Below are 27,942 nucleotides of genomic sequence, written 5' to 3' on the forward strand. Positions count from 1 at the left end.
CCCAGACTTCTCATTGCAGTGGCTTCTCTTGTTGTGGAGCCATGACTCAGAAGTTGTGGTGCCTGAGGCCTGTGAGATCTTCCACCATCAGGGATTGAACCCTCGAACCTGTGTCTCCCATGTTGGCAGGCAGATTCTTTACCACTGAGCCACCAGCCTCCCTCTAAAGTCAGGTTAATTGAAGCTTTCCTGAAAGTTTTACTGTCTCCAGAAAGATTATGTAAACATTTGTTTATTTAGCATTAATTCGTTTCCAGAAATCTTCATTTTTTAGATTTAAACGATCTGATTTTGTTTTGATTTCTCTCTCAGTAGCTATGTTCTAGAAGCTTAATATAGTATTTTATAATATGTTCTACCGCATGGTATAATTAAAAAGAGCAGTTGGACCAGAAGGAAAACTCTAGTCCAGATTTTGACATTTAGATCTGTGCATGTGGGAAAGTCTCTTAAAACTTTCCGAGTTCATTTTTCTCATCTGTAAAATAAAGGGGTTGGACTAGACATTAATAAGTATTCCTTCTGTGTTTGTTTCCTTCTAGATCTAAAACTCAGTATTCTCTGATCCTTTTAGAGTTTATAAATAACTGTTGATTTCATCATTTTGTGAATGTTAATCATGTTTCATTAATTTTACTTTTACTTTTTTGACCCCCCTTCACCCAGTTCTCTCCACATTCCACCCTTGTCGCCTCTGGCAACCACCACTCTTGTTTTCTGTATCCAAGAGCCTTTTTTTTTTTTTTTTTTAAAGATGCCACATATAACTGAGCTTATATGGTACTTGTCTGACTTATTTCGCTTAGCATAATAACAGTAATATCCATTCATGTTGTTAGAAATGGCAAGATTTTTTTTTAGTGGTTGAATAGCATTCCATTGTATACATATACCTCATGTTCTTTATCCATTCATCCATTGATGAACATTTAGGTTATTTTTTCCATATCTTGGCTATTGTAAATAGTGCTGCACTGAACATAGGGGTCCATTTATCTTTTTGAACTAGTGTTCTCATTTTTGTGACAAATATCCAGAAGAGGAATTGCTGGATCATATGGTAGTTCTATTTTTAATTTTTTGAGGAGCCTCCATATTGTTTTCTGTAGTCGCTGTATCAACTTACATTCCTGCCAACAGTGAGCAGATTCTCTTTTCTCCACATCCCCAGCAACACTTGTTATTTTTTGTCTTTCTGACACATTCTAACAGGTGTGAGGTGATACCTCCTTGTGGTTTTGATTTGTATTTCCCTGATGATTAATGATGTAGAGTATCTTTTCATGTAACTGTTGGCAATGTGTATGTGTTTTTTTCCAAAGATGTCTGTTGAGATCTTCTGCCTGCTTTGTAATCGGATTGGTTTTTTGCTCTTGGTTTGCATTAGTTCTTTCATATATTTTGGATACTAGTCCCTTATCAGATATATGATTTACAGTGGTTTTCCCATTCAGTAGGTTGCATCTGATCATGTTTTAGATAATATGAAGAGCATGGAATTAGATATAGTTAAATATGGATTATACCTAGTTTGGTAGGTTTTAAAAAATATGTTGTGGAATTTATTGAAAATTATGGTCCAAAGTAAATGTTTCTTCTTTCAAAAGCATTTAGTGGAGGTTAGTGATATCACCATTTTACTCATTAAGGGGCTCAGTCCACATAACTGTTTACTTATTTTTGACATTTTTTTTCTTTTCCGATACTGTTTTTTAAAGCAGGATTTTTGAATTGCTGCCCTTTTTGAGGGCTTCTCTGGTGGCTCAGATGGTAAGGAATCCGCCTACAGTGCAAGAGACCCAGGTTCAATCCCTGGGTCGGGAAGATCCCCTGGAGAAGGAAATGACAACTCGCTCCAGTGTTCTTGCCTGGAGAATCCCATGGACAGAGGAGCCTTTGCATCCATGGAGTTGCAAAGAGTCAGACACGACTGAGCAACTGAGCAGGCACAAGCCCTTTTTGAGATTCCACATTTATTTTCACGAGTGTCAGTGTGATCTTGGACAAATTAGTTCTCTGTACCACGTTTTTTTTTTTATCTGTAAAATGGGTTAGTGCAACAATGTGGCCCCAGGAAAGAACAGGAAAATCCAAAAGGAAATAAGGCCTGAAGCTGACTTTAAAACACAACCTTCATTCTACCAATGATGACAAGTTGGTGTGCTTTTTTTCAGTATAAAAATAAGACTTTTCTTCTCAAAGTACTGTATCTGTAAAACGTCCACTTTATAGGGTTGTAGAATCATACTGGCCTGTGATTAATCATCTGTTGTGTTTGTAGTTATTATTAACTTTGTAAAGTGGTTTGCTCCCCTCCATGAGGTAAGGACTCATTGGCACTTCTAGTTAATGTCAGGTTGGCAAATACTAGTAACCAAAATGGAAATCTTTTAAATAAAATGCAGTTATTTTAGTTCATTTTCATCATAAGAAACATGAGTTTATTAATAGTATATGCTTCTGAGAAAGCACACATATATTTTGAAGTTAAGTGGGTTAGATCGTAATATTCAAACTAAGAACGTGGATTGTCTTTTTTCCCCTGTTTTGAGTAGTTTGTAGGAACTACTGCTTTTGTCTGGGAGTAAAAATGTTCTAAATTTTTCTAAATATTCTAAATGTTCTAAACATGTTTGAGAAGTTTAGATAAGTTGGAAATAGTACTTTGAGAAGAAAAGTCTTATTTTTATACTGAAAAAAAGCACACCAACTTATCATCATTGATAGAATGAAGGTTGTGTTTTAAAGTCAGCTTCAGGCCTTATTTCCTTTTGGATTTTCCTGTTCTTTCCTGGGGCCGCATTGTTGCACTTGATTCCTTCATGCCTCTGTCCCCTACTGGGGTGACACCTCTTGTTGACCTGCAGTGCAGTTACTGAACCTGCTTTTCGAAGAGGATTGTTGAAATATCTGTAAAATGCTTTGTGTTGGAAGAAAAAGGTAAATGCTAGGTATAACGGTAAGTTATATGAGATGCTGAATCAATAATCTGGAGACCCAGTACTGTTGAAAATACCCATATAGAAGTCATCATCATTTAAAACCTTATGCACAGAATTTGTATTAGAAGGAGATGAGAGAGACGGTTTGTATACATAATTCATCTTGGAAGAAAAACCCTGAAGTCTACTTTCCCAGAAGTATTCAATCAAGAAGAATTTTGTGATGGTGTGAAGAACATGATATTTAATATGATGTTATACATAATATAATAACATGATATTTAATATGAAGCTGTGGGTCTTCACAATCCTGTGTGTTCACTGGCTTATCCTTTGTTGCTACGGCTTCCAAAGAAAGATCAGCTTTTTCTCAGAGTTGTGTGACATCTATAGAATGATGTCAAAGCTTGCTTAGGACCTCCATCTGTAGTAATCCACACATCGAAAGCCGCAAACCAGTAAAAATTTGTTTCCAGCTCAGAATAAGAAGTGGGTGTTTTCCCAGTGCCAACTGACAGATGTGCTTATTGAAGTGCTTCATAGGTTCAGGGACCAACCCTGCACTTACTACTTGTGGATAGTGGTCTCATCATGGTATATTTTAAAGGAGATAGAATATTGTTCCTTTGGTTTTATTTTAGTGCCTTTTCTTTCTGTGACCTGAGCCAGGCTTCTTCCTGATGCTAAGTGTGTAAATGCTTTTCATGGAAGGCGTGATGGATTTATTCTTTTTAAGCTAATAGCAATGTGTCTTTTTTTTCCCCCCTGTAAAGAGTGCCTTTTCTTCATAAGTGCTTTGAGGAAGTATTCACGGGGACCTGCATGCTGTCATGGTGCACGCAGTACTGAGAATACGGAGATGAGCATGATGAGCTGTGGTCTCACAAGAGCTTCCCGTTCAGCGTGTCCTGAATAGGTCATAGTTGTGTCCAGAGAGAAATCCTCTTGGCTGCTGGGCAACCAGGAGCTGTCTGTATTGACCAGAGACCTTTGACCAGTTGCATCCAGAAAAGAACCTGCCTGCCAGTGCAGGAGACATAAGAGACATGGGTTCAGTCCCTGGGTCGGGAAGATCCGCTGGAGAAGGAAGTGGCAGCCCACCCCAATATTCTTGCCTGGAGAATCCCATGGACAGAGGAGCCTGGCGGGCATCAGTCCAGGGGGCCACAAAGAGTCGGACACGACTCAAGTGACTTAGCAGACAAGTACGCGTGAGAATGGTCTTACCTGTATGTTCCTGTGGGCTCCACACTTAGTATTCCCTGTGTGTGCCATGATGAGAAAAAGGTCAGGAAGGAGGCCAGACGTATACAGCACATCAGGAGTGAGTAATAATCAGTATGCGAAAGAGGAAGTGGTCATTTCTCCCTGGGAGAGAGACGAGGGCTTCAGGAGGAAGCCTCTCGGAAGAGATCGGAACTTTGTGCTGTTGCTATTGTTCAGTCGCTCAGTTGTGTCCGACTCTTTGCGATCCCATGGACTGCAGCACGCCGGGCTTCCCTGTCCTCCAGTATCTCCAGGAATTTGCTCAAATTTGTGTCCATTGAGTCAGTGATGCCATATAATCATCTCATCTTCTGCTGCCCCCTTCTCTTGCCCTCAGTCTTTTCCCAGCATCAGGGTCTTTTCCAGTGAGTTGGCTCTTTGCATCAGATGGCCAAAAATTGGAGCTTCAGTTTCAGCATCAGTCCTTCCAGTGAATATTCAGGGTTGAATTTAGTGCAAGGAAGTCAGTCACTGTGTGGGCAGGAAGAGAGGGGATTCCAGGGGTGAGCAGAGGTGCAGCCTCCTGGGATCTGCATTTATCCTGAGAAGGTGTAAGTTCAGAGGAGAGTTGAGATAAAGGAACATTGGTAAATTTTACTACATTGATTGTTAAAAAGTTGTTTTTAAAGAAAGATGGCGACAATAACATGATGAAGTAGAAGGGACTATTTAATGGTAGTTAAAAACTTGTTAAAAGTCTTGTCCCCTATCCAAAAAACAGTACTAGAAAATTTAAAGTTGTATATGCATGGTAAAAATCAAGGTTAAATATATACCTACACAAGAAATGATTTTCCTTGCTTCCAAACTAGCTGAAACTTCTGAGGGCAGGAAAATAGGAAAGATAAGATTAAAAAAGAAGAAGAAGAAGATAAACAGAAAACCAAAGTAAAATGGAAGAAATAAGCTGTTTTATTCATTATGCTTAAAAACCTTTGTAAAACAAAAGGACAATGTATATGACAATAACACAATACTATCACCACCTCTAAGAACTTAATGTACAGATAGCTTTTCTAGATATTTTAGGATCATTTAGTCTTTTTTTTTTGTTAGTCTCATACTCCTTCTCACGTCTGTCATCTTGAAGATCCTTTCAGAGCGAGGAAAGCTCAGGGAATATTAGCCCCACTTTCACAGAGTACAAAAACAAGCTTCAAGTCGTCCCCAAAGTGACTGGGGGTGAAATCCGTGTTTCTTGACTCCCTAGTCCGTGATGGTATCTACAAGGCAATACGTTACCTCTTTCATGGTTGAGATAAAATTATTTTTCTTTCCTTTTTAAACAAGAATTTTTTTAAGAAATAAAATTTCTTAAAATGGGAATTTTTTTGTCCCTAATTTCTAAGCTTTCTGTGTGTGTGTGTGTGTGTGTGTGTGTGTAGCTTTGAGTCCCACTCCACTTACTAATTATATGTATATTTGAATGGACCACTTAACTGTGAGATGGAATCATTCTCCCCATTAGATCAAATGAGAGAATGCCCGTGAAGGGAGATGATCTTTGTGGAACCGCTTTCTTTGCACTGGAAACATAAATGGAGATCCCCGTGGTGGCTGGTGATGGGCATTCGTCCTCAGGGACAGAGGGCGAGGCGTGTCTGGCTGCCTGGGCTGTGGTGTGGCAGCGGGCTCCCAGGTTCCCTTTGACGAAGTAGAAGTCAGTGCCGAGTTTGAAAATGAGTATTTTAGTGATCCTGGTCTTGCGGTGTTCAGGTAACTGATGAAGCACAGTTTTGGGTTCTCTTTCATAGAAAAAGTCTTTTAGGAATTTATGGTTCATGGACTTTTTTTTTCTTTTCTTTTTTTTCTAATGAGGTATCTGTGGGCTTGGTTCTCCTACAACATGCAGTTCTTTGCCAAACTGTGCTGTGAGGGAGCAGTTTACTTGTGATGTCAGCTAACTTCTTGTCGTTTCCTTCTAGTGACTTTTTTTAAGGTCTAAAATTATAGTGACTCAATTGTGTTACTCTCTATAGTATTCGTCTACCTGGGTTTTTCAGGAATGCCTGAAAAGAGAGCTTTAGTAATTCTTTCAAATTAGGATTGTAGAAAGAGAGCCCATCTGGGCACAAAGGAAGCGTGGAGTAAAAGTCTAGGGGCAAGGAAAGAAGAAAATAAGAGCCCCCTGTTCTCTGGAGTGGGAAAGATGTTTATAATGTGAGATCCTGTAGACAAAAACATTTCCTCTGCTCTGAACCTCAGTCCAGAAAGCCAGCCACTGTCACTTTGAAGAATTTTTTTTTCTTTTTTCCCTAGAATGTTGTTCACAGTTGTTTTTTTTTGTTTGTTTGTTTGCTTTCCCTGATGTTGGGACGATTCCCTGGTGTTTAATCTGCTTCACACAGGGGCTCTTCTGCAGGCTGATTAAGGTGGTACCTTGGCGTAGCAGTTGGTACTTTGAAGTCTGCATGAGGAAGATGTGTCTTGAAATAGCAGAGGAAGGGTCTTCTGGTTTCTACAGAGCAAGACAGCATGTTTAGATGGTTTCAGACTTTGGCCGTGAATGATGCGGCTTTGGTTCCTCCAGGAGCAGGTGAGGAATGGAAATCAAGTGTTCTGTGTGTCCCCCTGAGGGAGACGCTAAAGGTGAGCAGAAGTCTGAACAGTTTTGAAATGTCAAAGGCTCAAAACTAGATACAGCTGATCAAAAACGAAACCCCATGTACTGTATTCACGACTCTGCTAGGCAAATTCATCATTTTTGTTTTCGTTAATTTGCATGTCATTCTTTAAAAAGACAGTTCATTTTTTTTTTTTTTTTGAGACTAGTTTCTCTAGTTTACTAGTGAGTTTCATTTGTTTTTGCTGCATATTTTAACTCGAAGGAGGGGACGCAGCTAGCCCACAGGACGCTTCGTCTCCCTGGTTAAGAAGGTGCCCAAGGGGAGCGGTCAGCCCAGCAGGAGAAGCCTAGGGGGAGGCACCTGTGAGCGCTCTGGTGGGTTTTCCCTGTGAAAATCCAGCCCTTGCCCCATGACCACGCTTGCAAATCTGCCTCATTGTCTTCTTGTTTGAAGACATTCATACATTGCCCTTTTCGACCGAAAAGACAGAAGTGGATTCTCTCACCTTTCCTCATCTCTGCTTGTGGTTTGTTTTTATTTTTGTCCTTTCAAGGTGGCGTGGCTGCCTCTCGCGTGTCCTCCCGCCTCTCCCCCGTGGTTGCAGTGTTTGACCCCAGATGTCATCTTCTCTCCTTTGCGCTCCTGGAACTGCGCTGTGGTTCTTAACACCCCTGGGTGTTGTGTTAGTGATGAGCTGGGTCATCTCCATGGTCACTTTTGAGGTGGGGTGGCTGCCTCCCTCATCCTCCCAGCTCTCCCCCTTGTGTTAGACGTGGGCTGGTAGATATCGCCTCTGAGGTTGCATAAACTGTTTTGAACTATCAAAATGAGGATTTTAAAAGGGAGCACTTTGAATGCATTACCCTACCTCCTCAAGCCTTGCTCCTGCTGAGAAGTCAACGGTCAGTCTTACTGGCGTCCCTTCCTAAGTGACTTATCCTTTCTCTCGTGCTGCTTTGAATTTTTTCTCCTTGTCTTTGACTTTCAGTATTTTCAGTATCATGGGCCTGGTTGTGGGTCTGTGTATTTATGATCTATAGATTCTTAAATTCGGGTTCATGTTAAATGCCTATTCCATTCAGTTGGAAGTTTAGGTTTTTTTTTTAGGGGGGTACATTTCAGTTATATCAACTTCATAGGCCAAAGTGATTAAATTCATTCAAAATCATTGTGTCTCAATCAAGAATATATTACTGTAGTTAAATGTTACAAATATTCTCACAGAAGACATTCATAAGAAAATTGGAAGCAAACTAAAATGAGATGATAGTATGAATTCCTTTCATGAATTGTATACTGGCATGCCTTTAGACTGGCCTTGCTGAGTATTTATGCTGCAGATGAAATTGCTCGGTGTGAGCTCTTTGGAAAGGCAGTGCTCTTGAGGGCGTCCTGCATGCTTATCGGATGGTGTATTAGCTTCCTAGGGCTTCTGTAACAGGAGCTGCAAACTGAATGACTTAGAACAAGGGAAATTTATTGTCTTACAGTCTGGAGGCCAGAGTCTGAGTCCACGGTCTTGACAGTGTACTGCCCCCTTGGAAGGTGCTGAGCTCCCCGCCCCGCCGCCAGCATCTGAGAGCCTCACTTGGAAGTCTGAGCCTCAGGTGTCCCGTGGCTTGTCGATCGCCACCTTCCCCTGTGTCCCTTCCCATCGTTTTTCCTCTGTGCGTGTCTGTGTCTCAATTCCCCTTTTTATAAGGACACCAGTCATACTGAATTGGAGTTCACCTTAGTGACCTCATTCTAGCTTGATTACTTATGTAAAGACCCAGTTTTTAAATAAGGTCACAATCCACGCTGCTGTGAGTTAAGTTTTACATACATCTTTCTTTTTTTTTTTGGTGAGGAGGGTGGGAATGGACACAGTTCAGTTCATAACAGGTGGCTTAAAGGAACATTGCCATCTCAATCCTTTCAGAAATCAGATAGGGACTTAAAGAGTTATAGTTTTTTGGTGGTGAGGAGGGAGCAACCAGTTTAAGTGTCTTTTAAACTAACTAGTGTAAATACCTCTAACGTCCCTTGTGAGCCAAGATTGGACCTCTGCAGTGGTGGACACTTAATACTGTGTTAAACCAATGATGGCTGACATTTTCTGGAAGTGGATGTAGTTGGCTAGCTGTATGATTTTTTTTTTTTTTCCTTTGTGATTGATCATTTGCTACCTTCTACCCAGCTTCCCACTCCCAAGTCTTTCACAGATGTGTGATGTTTTCTTTTAGTTACATGGATACTTACTAAGAAATTTTACTGTCTTACTGATTATAAAAGGAAAAAAATGTGATGGACAGCAATGTGTAAAGAAGCCAAAAGTCACCAGTAACCCATTAATCATTTACTTGTATTTGATAACATGTTTTTGTATCTCTCCTGGTCTTTTCCATACATGGCAGACATGATTTTTAAAACACAATTTGTATTATTAAATATGCTCTTACCGTCTTGTGGGTAATTGAGTTAATTATTAATGCTAGTGCTCTCATAGCAGACATTTTATTTGCTCTTGTATCTTTCTATTCTCTGACCTCTTGGAAACCAAGATATGTTTATTTTTGTTGTTTTTCATTCTCTCTTCTGACAACCAGAGTTTGGTGTTACAGATTTACAGTTTTGGAGTTTAAAAAGAACCTTTTGACAATGGTCAAAAGAGTAAGTATGTGGTGCAGGGGAGCTAAATCTGAAGTCCTGATATTTCAGTGATGAGCAGATTCTGAATGAACTCCTTCAGCATCGTGGTTTAGATTGAAGCTCTATGGGAGCTAGTGTACATTATTATTAATTTGCCCTTCCTTCTGAAAAGCTGCCAAACTGGAATGGCAAGCATTGGAAGAGAGTGGTTATGCAGGAAGTCTCCAGCCAACAGACTGACTTCCAAAGGCCTTTTTGAAAGTCAGTCGGTTGGTGCTCATTGACTCTCCCGCAGAAACAGTGTATATAATTCAGTTCCTTAGCCAAAGGGATAAGGCCTGTTTTAGCGGGAGAGTTACTGTGCTTCAGCCACGTTGTGACACGCGGTTCATGCAGAGGGGCTGCTCTTGCCACCTGGGAAGGTGGGACTCAGCGTCTCCTGTTTTGCTGCCTGTTGTTTTTCAAGAATACTCCTGGGGAAGTTCTTGCACTTCCATAGTGACCTGAGGCGGACCTGACATGGGGAGGGGGTGTGATGAGGAGGGGGTGCTCTGTGACGCTGACCTGTGTTGGGCTTTCCCCTCCGCCATTTGTTAGTTACAGCCGTGGGCCTATTGCCTTCAACCCTTGAGTTTATTTTCTGTATAAAGTGGGCCTCACATAATGTGCGTAATAGCTGGCTAGTGCTAACTGCGAGCTTGTCATTATTCTAAGCCCTTTGCATACATGAACGATTTAGTTTTCACTGTAGCTCTGTGGGGTTGGAACTGTTGTCATCCTTTACAGATGGGAAAAGTGAAAGTCGCTCAGTCGTGTCCGACTCTTTGTTTCCCCATGGACCATACGGTCCATGGAATTCTCCAGGCCAGAATACTGGAGTGGGTAGCCGTGCTCTTCTCCAGGGGATCTTCCCAACCCAGGGATCGAATCCACGTCTCCTGCATCGCAGGCAGATTCTTTACCAGCTGAGCCACCAGGGAAGCCAACTGAGGCACAAAAAGCTGAAGGAGTTTTCCTACCATCATGCAGATCTAGGGTTCAGATCCCTCGAGTCTGGGTCCAAAGTCTTGGTTTATAACTGTCTCACTCAACCACTTGTCCAGAAGCACTGCTCCGAGGTTACTGGGAGGCTTGCTGGTGGCTCAGTGGTAAAACACCCACCTGGCTATAGGAGATGTGAATTCGATCCCTGGCTTGGGAAGATTCCCTGCAGAAGGAAATGACAACCTGCTCCAGTGTTCTTGCCCAGGAAAGCCCATGCACAGAGGAGCCTGGCGGGCTAGAGTCCACGGGGTCGCAGAGTCAGACACGGCTGAACGAGGTTACTAGGAGGAGTAAACGAGGTAGTATGTCAGGGGTCTGGCTCAGTAAATGTTAGCTCCCTTCTTCAACTCTTAGTAGTCTTTGAGGAACCCTGTGTTTTCATGGCTGACTATATACTCAATCAAATTATGAATTCCCTGTATCAGCAAGGTAAATTTTAATTACATAGTAGTACTTCGCTTGACCTGTCTATACATTACCCTCTTATTGCAGGTGGAAATCCCCAGTCAAAATTCAGGCAGTTTTGGGGTAAGTGGAAAGGAAGGGACAGACCCTGCAAAGGGTCTGCCCAGGACATGGTGGAGTTGCTTGGTGTCAGGCACCGTCGGCGGCTGGAAAGTCTGAGGCCTCAGACCCCCTTTCTGGGGTGGTTCTGAGTTCTACTTAGCTCTTTCTTAGTTTAGGTTCTAGTGGGAGAAATTAACCCTTTGATTAAAAGTTACATGTTCAGTAAAGGAATTGAATTCTAAGTGGGCAGATTCTGATGGATCATCTCAAAATCAGGGCTTCCTTCCACCTGACAATCCATTTCTCACCTGTGACAAGCCATGGCAGTTTTCTAATGCTGGCTGTCATGTACGACATATACCTGTGTGTGACTTCACCTGCATTTATATATATCCTAAGATCTGCTGGAGGAGGGCATGGCAGTTCACTCCAGTATTCTTACCTGGAGAATTCCATGCACAAAGGAGCCTGGTGGGCTATAGTCCACCAGGGGTAGCAGAGTTGGACGCAAGTGAAGAGACTTAGCATGCACGGACCACATAAAATAATTTAGAGTGGGCCTAGGGCTTCCCTGGTGGCTCAGGTGGTAAAATATCTGCCTGCAGTGTGGGAGATATGGGTTTGATCCCTGGCCTGGAATATCCCCTGGAGAAGGAAACAGCAACCCACTCCAGTACCCTTGCCTGGACAATCCAATGGACAGAAGGGCCCTGCAGGCTACAGTCCATGGGATCGCAGAGAGTCAGACACGACTGAGTGACTTCAGTTGGGTGTATGGAATTGCTGTAGGAAAGCTCTGTCTTTCTAAAGAAGTTTCTGACATTAAATTTTTATCTAAGAACAACTGTTTTAGAAACAGTTTTATACACATATGTAGCACAAGCTGGAGGAACCTTACCACTATAGGAATATTGGATGTATCAGCATTATAGAAATAATAAATATTCTATTTATATAATATATTATATATATATATATATATAATATATATAATAATAAATATTACATCCTCCATTAGATGTAAACTAAGGAAAGTTCTGTTGAATGTGTCTGGAGCTTAAATGTTATATTTTGATCTGTATGCTGAACTTCTTTACCAAAGAAATCATTAATCTGGGCAAAGTCCAGCAAAATGTTAATGGTAATAGTTAGGGAAGGAAAGTTATGACCAACCTAGATAGCATATTAAAAAGCGGAGACACTACTTTGCCAACATAGGTCCATCTGGTCAAGGCTTTGGTTTTTCCAATGGTCATGTAGGGATGTGAGAGTTGGACTGTGAAGAAAGCTGAGCGCCGAAAAATTGATGCTTTTAAACTGTGGTGTTGGAGAAGACTCTTGAGAGTCCCTTGGACTGCAAGGAGATCCAACCAGTCCATCCTAAAGGAGATCAGTCCTGGGTGTTCATTGGAAGGACTTATGCTGAAGCTGAAACTCCAATTCTTTCACCACCTGATGTGAAGAACTGACTCGTTGGAAAAGACCCTGATGCTGGGAGGGATTGGGGGCAGGTGGAGAAAGGGACAGCAGAGGATGCGATGGCAGGATGGCATCACTGACTCGATGGGCACGAGTTTGAGCAAACTCTGGGAGTTTGTGATGGACAGGGAGGCCTGGCGTGCTGCAATTCATGGGGTCGCAAAGAGTTGGACACGACTGAGCGATTGAACTGAATTAGAGATGTGTAGTGTGTTCAGTTGGAGCAAACTGAAAAGAATTAAAGGTGCAGTCGTGCTTGGGAAGATAACGATTTAAGGTGTAGAATGTGAATACAAGGCTGCAGGGCCCGTTCTCATCTCACCTGGGGCCCTCTGGGACTGAAAGGTGTTGCTGACACCTGGCTCACACCGTCTCAGGCAGAGCAGGGCACCGTGGTCCTCCTGCAGGGTGAACATCGACCTCTGTTGTATCCTGGAGTTCCAGAATCAGTGTTTCTTTAAACTCAAGAGATAGAATGATGGCAAAACTAAAAGAGGCAAGCTGCACAAACTGTGACAAATGGAGAGCTTCAAAATTGAAGATCGTCACAAAGTTCACAGCTTAAACCAGCATGCGCCTGTCATCTAGCAGATCCACTGCCAGGTGAGGCTCTGATGAGAGCTGACCTCTGGCCAGGGCACCAGCTGTAGCCTTGCAGAGGGCACAGGTTGTGGGGGCCTGGCTTTTGGCTGGCTGTCTGTGGGAGACAACCCTCAGCACTGAGAGGTCACCTCCAGTTCCTGGCCGTGGGACCTCTTGTCCGTGGGACCCCTCCTCCAGGTAGCCCTCCCCTGCACGTGGCCCCCGTCTGTCCTGGGACGGTCCTCTGAGCGCCTGGCAGCCTGTTCCTTCAGAGCCAGTGAGTCAGACAGCACGCCAGGGAGCGGTGCAGAGTCTTCTACCACCAAAGACTCGTCCCACAACCTTCGTCAGATTCTGTTGGTTAGAAGCAAGCTGCCGGCCCTTCCTGCTTTCGAGGGGAGCCCTTTAACTCTGTCCACCACAGTGATGCCATCCCCGCAGCTTGTCAGTGTGAAGTCAGCCTAACTGAGGCCTGTTTCTTCCCTTGTGTGGTAAACGTCCTACTTGTGATTATTTTCTGTGACGGGCCGCCTCTTTCTAAATGAATTTGTTATCTGAATCACTTCTTTGGCAGTTCATCATGTTTCCCATTCTGTTTTAACCAAGCGCAGTCTTCTTTCCTAAAGAAAAACAGACGTCTCTCGGGTCGACGCTTCAGTCACGTGCCGCTGTGCACCATCTGCAGCCCAGAGCGTCTCTTGACCAGCCTATGTCTTCTTCCTTCCCACCTGCTGTACGCCTCCTGGGTTATTTTGAGGTGAATCCCAGGTACCATGTTATCACTGAAATTAACTTTTCCTGGTTCTCCTCTCCTACACTGTGGGTTCCCTGCAAATAGGGATCACCTAGTCCACATCTTGCTTTGTCCTGGTGGTGCCAAGTGGGTAGGCAGCTACACACATGTGTGCAAAGTCATTTCAGAATCCTTATTGCTTTCCACATGGACCTGTGATGGCGAAGCAGTCCTTTGATAACAAGACTCCGCAGTAACTCAGGCCTGCGGTGGGAGGATTCCTAGATGGGATCCTGCCTGAGTTCTAGCCGGAAGGAACCCTGTTCACCAAAGCTCATGTGTTCTGGGTGGGGGAGACGTGTCCTGGCCCCCTCCCCAGCGTACTCCTGGCTGCACTTGATGTATGGTAGTATCCTCCGTAGAGAGCAGCAGATATCTTAGGATTTGTGTATTTCATAGACCTCAGTGGCTAAGTGTTTATGTAAAATGTTTGGTGGTGCAGCTGATACCGTAAAGCGTTACCTGTATTCAATTTATAAATTTTGTTACACTTAGAGATCTGAGATTAAAAAAAAAAACAAAACTGTGAATGTTTTCATTCATTTTATGACGCTGCTTCATTCATCTTCAGGCTGCTTGTAGGTGCCTCTAGCAGCAGTGTTTTGTTCCTGATGTCTCTGTCACCTGGCCCAGCTGGTCAGCACGGCATCTCTCTCGTTTAAGTGCACTGCGTGTAAGTCTCTTTTTATGACGCTGGTGGATACTGTGGCTTGGGATGGCATTCCTGTTCACAGACTATGGACCACTGTTTTTTGTCTGCCTGTTTGCTGATATCCCCACATAATGTATCACTGATTGCTGACCTAGTCTCTCCTTTATAAAAGTGAGTTTTAAAAGAATATTTATTTTATTTATTTGGCTGCACTGGGTCTTAGTTATGTGGCATGTGGCATCTAGTTCTCAGACCAGGGATCGAACTCAGACTCCCTGCATTGGGACCTCGGAGTCTTAACCACTGGACCCCCAGGGCAGTTCCCTGTAAAGTGATTTTTAAAGCTTCTTTGTTATAACATTCATCACATTCTGTAATGAGATTACATCTCTAGCATAATGAAGTTATGTTCAAGTTGTGTTCAGGTTCCTTACTTCTTCTCTAGAGGAATTAGAATTACCATTTGTTAGGGTTGTTTCAGACTTCCTTGGCTTACTCTTTGCTGTTCAGAATGAAGTAACTGTGAGAGTATTTTTGGTAGTAGGAGAGACTTTAGGGGACATGAATGGAGAGCAGGCCCCTATTCTCTGGGATCTGGGAGAGGGAGCACCATGTGTATGGGCAGGTGATGTGTGTGTGCCCACCTCGGACTCACATTTCCCTCCTCAGACTGAATAGAGGAGACCTGTTCCCCGCCTCTGTGTCAGTTTCAGAATATAGTGGAAGATGGTTCTAGACGGCAGACCAAATACGATAAGGATATTTTTGAAGTTGAGTCACCTTTGGTCTGCACATTGCTTCTCTCCGTGTTCTATCCCGTGGGAATAGCATCGCTATAGAGAGCGGTCCTTTAGTCCTTTTCTTTGGAGTTTGGTGACACAGTCGTAGTGTGACTAATAAAATAAGTTTTCAAATGTGTTCTAATTTATAAAAACTATTCTGAAGTAGATAAGGGATCTATGAGTTTCTTTTACATTTCTGGATGTAATAAGAAAGCGTTGTTGGATGTGACTGCAGGGAACAGCGGTCTGAGTGGAATAGCCTTTGCTGTGGTGTGCGAGTTTCCGCTGAGATTGGTTTAGCACCAAGGAGGACTCCTTTCATGACTGTAGATGTTTATTAGCAGAGCTTGTTATAGGATTTAGATATATTAGTGTTGTGTGGAGAGCAGACTACTGGAAGTGATGCTTGTTGATATAAAAACTCTTACTTCATACGAGATCTGCTATAAAAGACCCTGTGGCCAGTGTGAGCACACGCGCGTCTTCTTCTTCAGTGGCACCATCTGTGGGAGTCACAGAAAGGTGTGTCTGTGTGCATGTGCTGAGTGGTTGGCTGTTGGTGCTTCGTCTGTTAAACTGCAACAGAGCTAGAGGGTGAGCGGCATTACTGATGCCCCAGATCCTTTGAGGGATTCCTAGAGGACTGGAAAGTAGTGATGGGAAAGAAAAAAAGCAAAAAACAGACCAGCCAGCTGTGGTCCTCCCCAGGGAGCCCCTGTGGAAGCTTGAACTTGGAATCTGCCATTCACAGTCGGCTGTGGCTGTGTCGCCGTCACCATGGTAATCATGTCTAGCCTCTGGCTTGGGAGAGTCCGGTCAGGGAGCCTTCTTGCTTACTGTTGACACAGTAGTGGGCACGTGGGGTCAGGCCAGAGACCTGGTCTTTGCAGAGAGTGGCTGACCTTCTGTCTGGGGGTGGGCGGCCTGGCCGTTAGGGCTGGGGAGAGAGCAGGGACCGGCATGTGATGGGCTGGGTCCCCGCAGACCTAGGGCCAGCCTACGATGCAGCCACCCCCAGCCACGCACTGTGGCGCTGTGGCTCCTTGCCCCTCCCAGCTCTTTCAGGACCAGTGGGGAGGAATCCCAACCAGAGACACAGATGCTGGCTGTCTTTCACAAGTTGGATCTGCTAAGCGGGGGTTTCCAGACACTTAAGGGAAATCAGGGAGCGAGAAAGAGAACAGGAAACTTGAAAGATTCTCCTTTAAGTGACAATAGTTAAATGTCCCAGGGCCCCATGTCTGTTCCTTAGGTTTTTTCTTGTTGACTTTCCTGAACTGCCTTTGTCGCAGCGATGATTTTTTTTGTTTGTTTGTTTTTTGATAGTTACTTGTAAAGTTTTGTCGCCCTTGTAACTCACCTTTTCTTACGTCGAAGTTACTCAACGTCTTTTTGTCTGCTTTCGAGTCGAGCTCCCTGGCGGCATTGGCTGTCCTCTGAGCCGCTATCTATGGACCTCCTGTTTTGTGAGTGAAGTGTGGTGGGTGAATTGTCACAGAAGCAGATGTGAGTGGTCCAGCCCCTGCCCAGGTAAACAGGTAGTAGGGATGGGGAGGAAGGAGAGACGTAGAAGGAGAGTTTCACGGCAGTAATTTACCTACTTTATGAGATTGGTGAATCTGGCTAGAGAGTTAAATATAGAATTATGAGATTCCCTAAAGCAGTCTTATACCCAGTAATTCGTAATAAAAACTAGGATGTGGCGTGGGGAAGGAGAAGCGGAGGTGTGTGCGTGCCAGCTTCTCATTTGCAGAGCAGGTTTAAAGCTGGTGACGAGACGTCTGTAATTTACAGCTGTGATAATAACCGCTGTAGAGCTGAGACCACGCTGTTAGCAGCCGGTGTCTCTGGGGAAAGGACCTGAAGGGAGGGGGCGGCCAACAACGCCTTAGTTTTACTCTCTACCCTCCGCACTCTGCATTGTTTCCAGTGTGTGAACTTGCAGTATTTATTAAATAAGGTGTTACACGAGGCACACAAAAGGGATTTGGTGCTTGTTCTAGTATTTATTACAACTGTCCAGGGGCTGCTAACTTCAGACTTTCGGATAAAGAGCTATGTGTTTTCTTTAACCTGCCCAGTACCTTCCAAGACAAAGTACAAGTGAGGTAGTTCGCTGTCTTCTGTTGGAATTTTCCATTGTGTTGTTCCGTTTGGTTGAAACCATCTCTTGAGTGACTGATGCTTCTGATAGCCTTGCAAAGGGAAGCTTCACTCTCGTTGTTTGCTTTCCAGCCCCATGAGCTTGGCAGAGTAGGTGTTTTCCTGTGTTAGGAGGTGCGGAGACCACACCGACTCAGTGACTTGTCCGGGAGGTGGTGCTGAGCTTGGGCTCAGACTCTGGCCCCGATTCCCGGCCCCGCTGCGGCCCCCACACAGGATCTCTGTAGCATTCCCAAACTCAGGCTCCCACTCTGATTTCTCCCTGCATTTGGAACATTGTGTTCTAGTTGTATTTAAAATACGTAAGCGTGTGTTCATTTTGAAAGGTGAATTTTACTGAGGTTTTTCAATTAGAGCAGTGGAAGGTAGGTGTTGTTTGCTTCAAGGCTTAACTCATATTTTTGGGCTTGTGACACTATAAACAAGTAACGCTTGGCCTTATCCGATCCTCACGGTGAGGTTTTTTACCCAAGAAATTATGGATTTCAGTAGTGACTTGCTCTCCAGGAAAACGATGGTGGGGGAGGATGCATGATTAACTCTTGTCTTGGGATCCCAGTGTGACAGCCTTGACCCTTGAGCACGAGGTCTTTTTCTTAAAATTGTGGTCAGATATATAAACAAAAAACCCCTGCCATTTCAGTAATCTTAAGTATAGATTTTTCAGGAACATTAGTTACATTTGCCATGTCGTGCAGCTGTCACCACCGTCTCATTCTAGAATGTTTTCATCACCCCAGCCGGAGCTCCACGGCCGTGCAGTAGAACTCCCCATTCCTCCCTGTCTGCACACTTTGCTTAATCTGAAGTTAATCTACTTTCTGTCTTCTGTGAATTTGCCCAGTTGGAGGTGTTGCATGTAAATGGAATCCTACACTATTTGTCCTCTTGGGTCTGGCTTATTTCACTTAGCATAATGTTTTCAAAGTTCATGCATGTCGTGGCATGAATAAGTACTTCATTTCTTTTTATGGCTCAATGATACTCCATTGTGTTAGTCCACGTTTTGTGTATCTGTTCCTCTCTTGATGGACATTTGGAGTTCTTTCTACCTTTTGCCTTTAATGACTAATGCTGCTATGAATGTTGACATTCCTGTTTTCAGACCTTTTGAATATGTATCTAGGATTGAAATTGTTGAGCCATATTGGAATGCCGTATTACCTTTTTGGAGGAAGCACTAAGTTTCTTCACATCCTCACCAATGCTTGTTGTTTTCCATTTCTCCCCCTTGATTCTGGCCAATGTGATGGGTGTGAAGTGGTACCTTGTGATTTTGATTTGCATTTCCCTAGTGAGTAGTGATCCTGAGCATCTTTAAATGTACTTGTTTGCCATTTGTATATCATCTTTGGAGAAATGTCAGTTCAAGTCACTTGCCTATTTTTTGGTTGGGTTGTTTTTTTTGTTCTTGAGTTGTAAGAGTGCTTTATTCCGGGTGTTTATCCCACTTGGTCATGGTTGGTAATCCTTTTAATATGTTGCTGAATTTGGTTCACTAGTGCTTTGTTGAGGTTTCTGCATCTATATTCATAAGGGATAGCGCCTGTAGTTTATAGTGTCTTAGTCTAGCTTCAGAGTCAGGATGATGCTGGTTTCATAAAATGAGAAAGTATTCTCCCCTCAGTTTTTCTGAAGGGTTTTACAGCCTGTGGTTGTAAGCCTTCTGACATAGTTAATGCTGAGGATTTCTCAGCTGAGCAGTGGTGGTGGAGGGCCTGACCCCAGGAACTTCCCGCTGTGTCTCTGTGACGTCTTTCCACTCTGCAGGGTGTTTTGGACAGGACTCCATGCAGTGCCAGCTGCAGTCAGTTCCTGTCTGTGTCTAACAGAACTATTTCAGTTTGATGATAATTTTAGTTTTTATTACAATTAGCCCCTGGAATCTGGAGTATGAACCCTGTTGTTACAGTAACAGAATAATTCAGTCAGTCAATAATTTACATAGTTTTGATTTCACTTCAGCTTAATAATACGTTGTAGCTGGATGGTGATTTTCCTCGCAGAAGTGTGAGGGACTTTTCACATAGTTCACTTTACTGTAACACAGGATTTGGGGAAAACAGAGGGGTTCATGTTTTTGTAAGTGGGAAAACGTTGCTCCATGTTTTCTGATTGAGCAGTTTGGCAGTTAGACCTAATATATGTGTACTTGAATATTGGAACAGAAGTCTCACAAACCACCGTTTACTGTCTCGGTAGGGAGAGGCACTGTGATCTCTTCAGCTTCACTGAGAAGGGAGCGGTGGTTGTGATACTCTGCTGTCTGCTGAGGGGTATGACCTTGTTGGTTCTCAGACGCTTACTGAGGTTCATCTTTTCTGAAGGACTACTGCTTTGGGATGACTTTTAGGATGCCTGAAACTGAGGTTATGGAAATGGTTTGTTTTCTCATGAAAATGTTTATTGTCTCTGGTTTAGTGTCGGGGTACAGTGTCTGGTTGAGTGTTGGGGTACAGCGTCTCTGGTTTAGTGTAGGGGTACAGTGTCTGGTTTAGTGTCGGGGTATAGTCCCTGGTTTAGTGTCGGGGCACGGCATCTCTGGTTTAGTGTCAGGGCACAGTGTCTGGTTTAGTGTCGGGGCATGGCGTCTCTGGTTTAGTGTTGGGGTATGGCGTCTCTGGTTTAGCATCGGGGCATGACACGTCTCTGGTTTAGTGTCGGGGTACAGTGTCTGGTTTAGTGTCGGGGTACGGCGTCTCTGGTTTAGTGTCGGGGTATGGCGTCTCTGGTTTAGTGTCGGGGTATGGCGTCTCTGGTTTAGCGTCGGGGCACGACGTGTCTCTGGCTTAGTGTCGGGGCACCGCGTCTCTGGTTTAGTGTCGGGGTACAGTGTCTGGTTTACTGTCAGGATACGGCGTCTCTGGTTTAGTGTCGGGGTATGGCGTCTCTGGTTTAGTGTCGGGGTATGGCGTTTCTGGTTTAGCGTCGGGGCAGGACATGTCTCTGGCTTAGTGTCGGGGCACCGCGTCTCTGGTTTAGTGTCGGGGTACAGTGTCTGGTTTAGTGTTGGGGTATGGCGTCTCTGGTTTAGCGTCGGGGCACGGCGTGTCTCTGGTTTAGTGTCAGGGTATGGCGTCTCTGGTTTAGTGTCGGGGTATGGCGTCTCTGGTTTAGTGTCGGGATACAGTGTCTGGTTTAGCGTCGGGTACGGCGTCTCTGGTTTAGCGTCGGGGCACAACGCGTCTCTGGTTTAGTGTCAGGGCACGGCGTCTCTGGTTTTGTGTTGGGGTACGGTGTCTCTGGTTTAGTGTCAGGGTACAGTGTCTGGTTTAGTATCGGGGTACAGTCCCTGGTTTAGCATCAGGGTACGGCGTCTCTGGTTTAGCGTCGGGGCACCGCGTCTCTGGTTTAGTGTTGGGATACAGTGTCTGGTTTACTGTCTGGGTACGGCATCTCTGGTTTAGTGTCAGGGTATGGCGTCTCTGGTTTAGTGTCGGGGTACGGCGTCTCTGGTTTAGTGTTGGGGTACAGTGTCTGGTTTACTGTCTGGGTACAGCATTTCTGGTTTAGTGTCAGGGCACGGCGTCTCTGGTTTAGTGTCGGGGCACCGCGTCTCTGGTTTAGTGTCAGGGTACAGTGTCTGGTTTACTGTCAGGGTACGGCGTCTCTGGTTTAGCATCGGGGCACGATGCGTCTCTGGCTTAGTGTCAGGGCACCGCGTCTCTGGTTTAGCGTCTGGGTACGGCGTCTCTGGTTTCGCGTCGGGGTACGGCGTCTCTGGTTTAGTGTCGGGGCACGACGTGTCTCTGGTTTAGCGTCGGGGCACGGCGTCTCTGGTTTAGTGTCGGGGTACGGCGTCTCTGGTTTAGTGTTGGGGTATGGCGTCTTCCAGGGGAACAGTCGTGGGCCCTCAGCCCTGTCTTCCTTCTCCGTCTTCTGGTTTGGGAGACAGGAGCTTGCTTCTCACATCTCTCTGGATTCACCCTCTTCCTGCCGCACTCACTTCCTCCTTGCTGTGTCCACATCCTCCCTTGCCTCTTCCTGTGCCTCCCGCAGGCTCTAGGTTTGTAGGGTCACTTGCTTCTTTGATCTTCAGGAAGCCTTTCCTGCCTCTTTTGGCAGTTCTCCTTTGGCTCCCAGCCTGATCTGACCCTTTTCAGTTTTAAACTGGGAATGATAAATGCTGGATTTCAAGGTAGGACTCGAAACACAGCAGTGGGGGAAATGTGTTTTCTCATATTTGTATTAAATACAGGCTGTCTAGTATAAAGAACTGTAGGCTGTCTAATGGAAAGAAGGAAGTGCCGGCCCTCCTTATCTGTGGGTTCCGCCTCCCAGGATCGAAAACCTTTGTGAACAAAGTCCTAGAAAGTTCATAAAAGCAAAACTTGAATGTGCCGTGTGCTGGCAGCTATTTACATGGCATTTACACCACACTAGGTGTTACATGTTGTCGAGAGATGACTCATGGGTCATATGCAAGAACCGCATCATTTCACATGAGGGGTTTGAGCATCCTTGGGTTTTGGAATCTGTGGAGGTCCTGGAACCAGTTCCCCACAGATATGGATGGACGAATGTGTTCTTGATAAGTCCATTTTCTAGATGGAGGTGTTCATCTTTTACGTTTTCATCACTTTTTATTTCTTGCTAAAATGTATAAAAAGTTTGCTATTTTCTTAAACAGTGTATACTGAACATAATTAGCTTTTCCAAGTACATCGTCACACATAACCATTTTTTAATCATAGTCGAGCTTTAGATGGTAGAAGAAATGGCCTTAATTTACCTCCTTGAAAACATTTCTGGGTGTCACTTTGCTTTTGTGTAATTGTTTGTTTCTCATAATGGCAGAATGCAGGGCAGTCAGATGTGTTTTCCATGGTTGACTGTGTAAACATTGTTCTTCAGAAGAGCCATCTCTGAACTGGTTTTCTTTTTTCCTATTTGCAGGTGTGTCCTCAAAACATAGTATCTTTATTAGTAAACAGAAGGGATCCTTGTAGTTTCTACTTCCTCTTCTTTCACAAGGGTGGGTGGTTAATTTTCAGTGACTGTCAGTTTTCTAAGAACTAGACTAGGCTTGGGTGGTGGTGTTAAGTTGCTCAGTCATGTCTGACTCTTCATGACCCCATGGATGGCAGCACGCCAGGCTTCACTGTCCATCACCAACTCCCGGAGCTTGCTCAGACACATGTCCATTGAGTCAGTGATGCCATCCAACCATCTCATCCCCTGTCGTCTCCTTCTCCTTCTGCCCTCAGTTGTTCCCAGCATCCAGGGTCTTTTCCAGTGAGTTGGCCCCTCAATATCAGGTGGCCAGAGTATCGAAGCTTTTTTTTTTAAACTGTCTCCATAATTACCATTGAGTTTTTTACTTTTAATGATAATTTTCAGATTTGGAAGTTTTATTTGATTCTTTAAAAATAAATCAGCTTAGGCTTTAAATTCTCACGTTTGTTCTTATAATCAGGCTTTTGCTGTTTCTTTGTATATACCAACCATTTGCTTTGTGTCATGTCTGAAATATTTCTGATATTTAGCATCTTGAGTCTAATTCTTCTGTCTGTGTTTTCACTGGTTTTTATACGTGGTGTTTTGTTTTCCTGCTTTTGTGTGTATGTGTGATTTTTGCCGGTGAACTCAATCTCTTGGGAGTTGTACTTGCGGGAACTCCTTGTGGGTAGCTTGAATTTGTCTTCTGAAGTGAGTCTGTAATTTCACTGGTTGCTGGTTGTGGGCACCATCCGCTCAGGACCTCGTAGAATTACGTTTCCTGCCTAATTTTGTTTGTGTGTGAATTCGGGTCACAGGCTTTGATGGGGGCGAGCTTGTAGTTATGACTGTTGGGAAGATACTGGTCGTCTCTTCTGCCCCCAGGCCAAGGACACGTCCGACAGGTTCCTTTGCCATCTCCTCTTGTGGTGCAGGGTTATTTCTTGTTTCGCCTTTGCTGAAGACACAGCCCTCTTGGCTCCCTTGCAGTGCGGGGGTCTCCTGCCGCTCCCTGTCTTGAGCAGGCCCTGAACCTCAGCCCTGGTCCCCGTGCCCCGTTTGATCCAGCCATCAGTGTAGGGTGCTCGGGTTGCTGGTGTCAGCAGGTGCCTCCTCGTGAAATCCGTCTTTGGCATTTGCTCATCTCTCAGGTTCTCCCATCACTTGATTTTTGGTTTCTGCAGATTTCTTATTTTCTCACCAGCTCACTGTGAGAAAATAGCTTACTGTTTTTTTTTTTTTTTTTTTTTTTTTAATTAAAAAGTTCATCCACTTTTTGGTGGTTTTCATCAGGAGGGTCCTGAATATCTAATCACTTCTTGATGAATTTGTAGCAATAGGTTCTGAGTCTAAGATAATCTTACGTGGTGACAGAAGAGTCAGAAAGAATGTCTTCTTCCTTCAGTGTGTTGTGTTCTCAGACAAAACAGATGACATTCTTGATCACCAGGAAAGCTTTAGAGCAGAGATTCCTGAGAGTGCCAACATTTCTTCCCTTTGTCCCAGTGAAGAATCATGATTTCACACAACGTTGTTAATTGCAGTAGGAAAATATTTCTAAAGTGTGGGGATGGAAGACTGTTCAGAGCCATTACTGTTGGATGTTGACAGGTTCTAGGCTCAATTTAAATCCTGGGCTGCTGGATGGACTATTATTTGACATGATAGGGTTTGGCAACCTTCAACAGAATCTTAGAATCTTCAGGGGATGGTGTTTGAGAACTCTTGTAAACGTACTAAAAAAATTGTATAGCGAATTTTCAACTTGGTGGGATTTTTTTCTTTTCTTTCTTTTTTTTTTTTTTTTACCACTTAATGTCTAACTACAGTGTTGAAAACACTTCTAAATTAAAAAACAACAACTGCTCATCAGCAACTGGATTGCTTTGTCTACACTCTGCCTTTGTAGTTAGCGTTTGGCTAGAGGCAGGAATGTGCTCTGGTTGTTTCTGCAAGAGAGTCTTGAATTCCTGCCATGAGACTATCCTCCCGCACGTTCACAGAATCAGCACCGCAGTGTCATCGCGTTGCACTAAGGTATAGTTTACTGTGCTGTACCTTAACTTAGCACTCGCGTCCATAAATTCCGCGCGCTCTGTACTTTCCATTGCAGTCTGCTGCCCTTACTCCATCTGTAACCATCTATGGTGCTTGTCATGTGCTGGTTGACTTGGAGTTCCCTAGAGTTTTGTGTTAATCTAGTAATGTCCTCAGAAGTGTGGATAAAAGTGATTAGACATGATAGAATGTTGAGTTAGAAGAGACTTTAGAAATTATCTGACCTTTAGCTGTGAAAACCAAAGTTGGTGTAAGGGCTTCCTTGAATATCCAACAGATGAGCTTAGAGCTGGGGTTTGGAAAATTGCTGGAGAAATCTACCCTGGAAGGTAGATTGAAAGGACTGATGCTGAAGCTGAATCTCCAACACTTTGGCCACCTGATGCAAAGAGCTGACTCATTGCAAAAGACCCTGATGCTGGCAAAGATTGAGGGCGGGAGGAGAAGTGGGGGACAGAGGGTGAGATGGTTGGAAGGCATCACCGATGCAATGGACATGAATTTGAGCAAGCTCTGGGAGATAGGGAAGAACAGGGAAGCCTGGCATGCTGGGTTCTCGATTCACCCTGAGGGCCAGAAATGCTTTCCCTGGGTGTGCCTGCTGGCTTTTACTGTTCCAAGTAGATATCCTTTGATAATAGCACCTTTTCTAGCTTTTGTGTGTGTGTGGGGGGGGGGGGGGGGGAGGTTATACTTGTTTGAATGACACCAGTATCAGTTTGAATTCTTAGTGATAGTTTTCAGCACATGCGAGGAAATTCCATGACAAGACACTTGAGCTGGCGGTGTGGACAGGGGGCTGGTAGGCTCCCCACAAAGGGCTCTGGTTCAGTGGATCTTGAAGTTGTTGTCATAACTGAATTTCGTGTTATTATTAAACAGTTCGTGGAATGCCAAATTTATAAGTAAATAGTATCTGTGAGCTAGGGATTGTATCAGGGTCTTATATAAAGCTGAATAGTATGTCTTAAATTAAACAAGTAAACATGTATAAATAATAAATACAGGTGCTGGGTGGCTGGAGTGTATTCAGGCACATGTCTTGTTTTGGTTGAGCTTGACCGCCAGCCCACCCAGTCCCTTCCCTCAGGCCTTATTTTCAGGCCTGGCATGTCAGGAAGCCAAGGAGGTGCTGTCTGACAAAGGGCCGGGCTTCCAGGCTCAGGAGACAGCAGAGGTGCGCTGGGTCGCAGGTGGTGCTGAGCGTGGCGGTCCCTTGGGAGGCGCCGTGTGCGTGTCGTCCTGTCCGCAGCTACGTACACAAGGCAGTGTTCAGCTGTGTTGTGAGTAGGGTCAGTTGTGTTTGTCTGGTCCTGTGTTTTCTGGGGAAGTTTGAAGTTAACAGCTGCTCTGTCTCCAGAATCGCTCCTACTTCCCTTTCAGACTGCATCTTGAGTCCATTTGCTGGTACACGCTGGTGCCTGGGGCCTTTGTCACCCCCGCCCCCCCACCTCCATCCCTTTTCCTTCGGGGCCTTAGATGCACAGACGTGAGTCGATCGTATTGCTGAGACCGTGGCACACGGTTACTCTCTGAGCAAGGCCCTTCTTTTGTTGGGTGTCGTCTCACTTTCCCCTCTTGCCTTTCCCCCCCTTCACCTCTGCATCCTGGTCCTCTTCCGGCCCCACTCAGGTGCGTGTCGTGTACACTCTCCCAGCCCCCTGCCGTGTGCTATTTTGTATATATGTGGTGGTAGTTGTGTTGATCTCCTTTTTTCTTTGTGTACTTAATATTATGTGTTTGAGAAATACCCGTGTGTTTGAATGAACTCTGCTTCATTTATTCTGGCTGCTGCATGGTACGCTGTCATTTATAGACCATCTGTTAATAGATTGCAGTCAGCTGTGCTGTCATTGGTGAGATTTCAGGAAGCATTCTTAGAGTTTTTTTCATGTTGTTATTTATTTATTTTTGGCTGTGTGGTGTCGGCCCTTGTTGCTGTGCGGGCCTTTTCTCGGGGGCTCTCCTCTAGTTTCTCGCTGCAGTGGCTTCTCCTGTTGTGGAGCACAGGTTCTAGGCGCACAGGCTTCCGTAGTGGCAGCATCTGGGCTCAGGAGTTGCGGCCCACGGGCTTAGTTGCTCCGAGGCACGTGGGATCTTCCTGGACCAGAGATCGAACCCATGTCTCCTGCGTTGGCAGGTGGGTTCCTTACCACTGAGCCACCAGGGAAGCCCTCAGCAAACATTCTTGTCCCCTTTGTTCTGCGTGAGAAATTTTCATGTGTACACTGCTGCAGTATTAGGTTGCCAAAGGTATGCCTAACTTCAGGATGTCTCTGAGATCACACACCTGTGAGACCACAGATACAGCAGGGGCTGTCATCCATCACATAAGAATCATGTAGGAAAAGGAGCAGGATTAGTAGAATTCCTTGATCCAACTGTTCTGCAAACTGTGTTTTTTTTTTAGTCATATTATTAAAAGCCTTTCTTCTTCATTGTCACCCTTTATTTTCTTTCCATAATGTTAGGTAGTTACAGGAAACAAAATCATTTTAAGGATCTCTGTGTAGTGTATATATAACTGTGACAGTATTGGGAAAATACCTAAATACTGAGATTTCTCCTTTTCATCCCATAGGGCGCCAATGCCTCGGCATTAGAGAAAGAGATTGGTCCAGAACAGTTTCCGGTCAACGAGCACTATTTCGGATTAGTCAATGTAAGTATCTGTTAATACATAAGTAGCCTATAGAATTGTGCTTGGAAGTAGTCTTAAGGACGATGAATGCAGTTCATAATTTATTAAAGGAAAATTGTTCATTCGTATCAGCAGATTTAATGCCAAGAAACTCGACTTGGAATTTCAGAATTCTCTCTAATGGAAGAGAGAGCGGCACTGCTTGAAGCCTTAAGAGTCTTTAGAACAGTTTCTAATTTATCAGACTGATTTTTTTTTTTCCTATTTTGTGTCAGAATTTTCTCATAACCAAAATCTCATATGGCCTAGACCAAATGATCTGATTCTTTGAGAATTATTTACATGTCTAAATATAAGTGGTCCACATGTACAGATAGAAATAAATATAGTTTTGTAAATACCTCTGTGTGTCTGTGGAGTCTAAAGAACTCTCTTTAGAATTTTGAACTCTTTACCGAATCATCAGAGAACACCACAGATCTTTCCATGTTTGTGATGGTGGTTTATGCTGTTGTACTGTCCTGCTGGGTGGGTCTGTGGCATTATAAATATATATATAGGTGATAATACAGGTACAAAAGTAAGTTTTATTAAACTTGGTTCTAGCACGTCGTTATGTACACATGGAGTTCTTGTGAGACTTGAGGAGGGCAGATGAGGTGGTGTGTGGGGTCACCTTGCCGGGGGACCCTTCTTTGTCTGTGCTGGACGCGGAATCAGCAGTGCCCACCCTCCTCTGTATTCCCCTCCCTGGAGGACACCACTCATCAATCCTCTGCTCTTTTTCTGGAATGTGTCCTTAGAGAGTAAATAAGGTGCTTATACTTCTATTAATATATATACATATGTACACATGTATATACTGACTTGCTGTTTTGGCAGAAACAGAAGCAGGAA

At 44.2% G+C, this 27,942-nt stretch overlaps 1 protein-coding gene across 1 annotated transcript in view; it reads left to right on the forward strand.

The window, feature by feature from the left end:
* USP12 (ubiquitin specific peptidase 12) overlaps positions 1–27,942 on the forward strand; it is a 57,894-nt gene that overhangs the window by 4,347 nt on the left and 25,605 nt on the right. Inside the window, exon 2 of the mRNA XM_043891930.1 lies at positions 26,986–27,066. Within this exon, the coding sequence (XP_043747865.1) occupies positions 26,986–27,066 (81 nt within the window). The remainder of the gene's footprint in view (positions 1–26,985; positions 27,067–27,942) is intronic.

This window comes from Cervus elaphus, chromosome 30 (assembly GCF_910594005.1).
Source record: "Cervus elaphus chromosome 30, mCerEla1.1, whole genome shotgun sequence".
Lineage (NCBI taxonomy): Eukaryota > Metazoa > Chordata > Mammalia > Artiodactyla > Cervidae > Cervus > Cervus elaphus.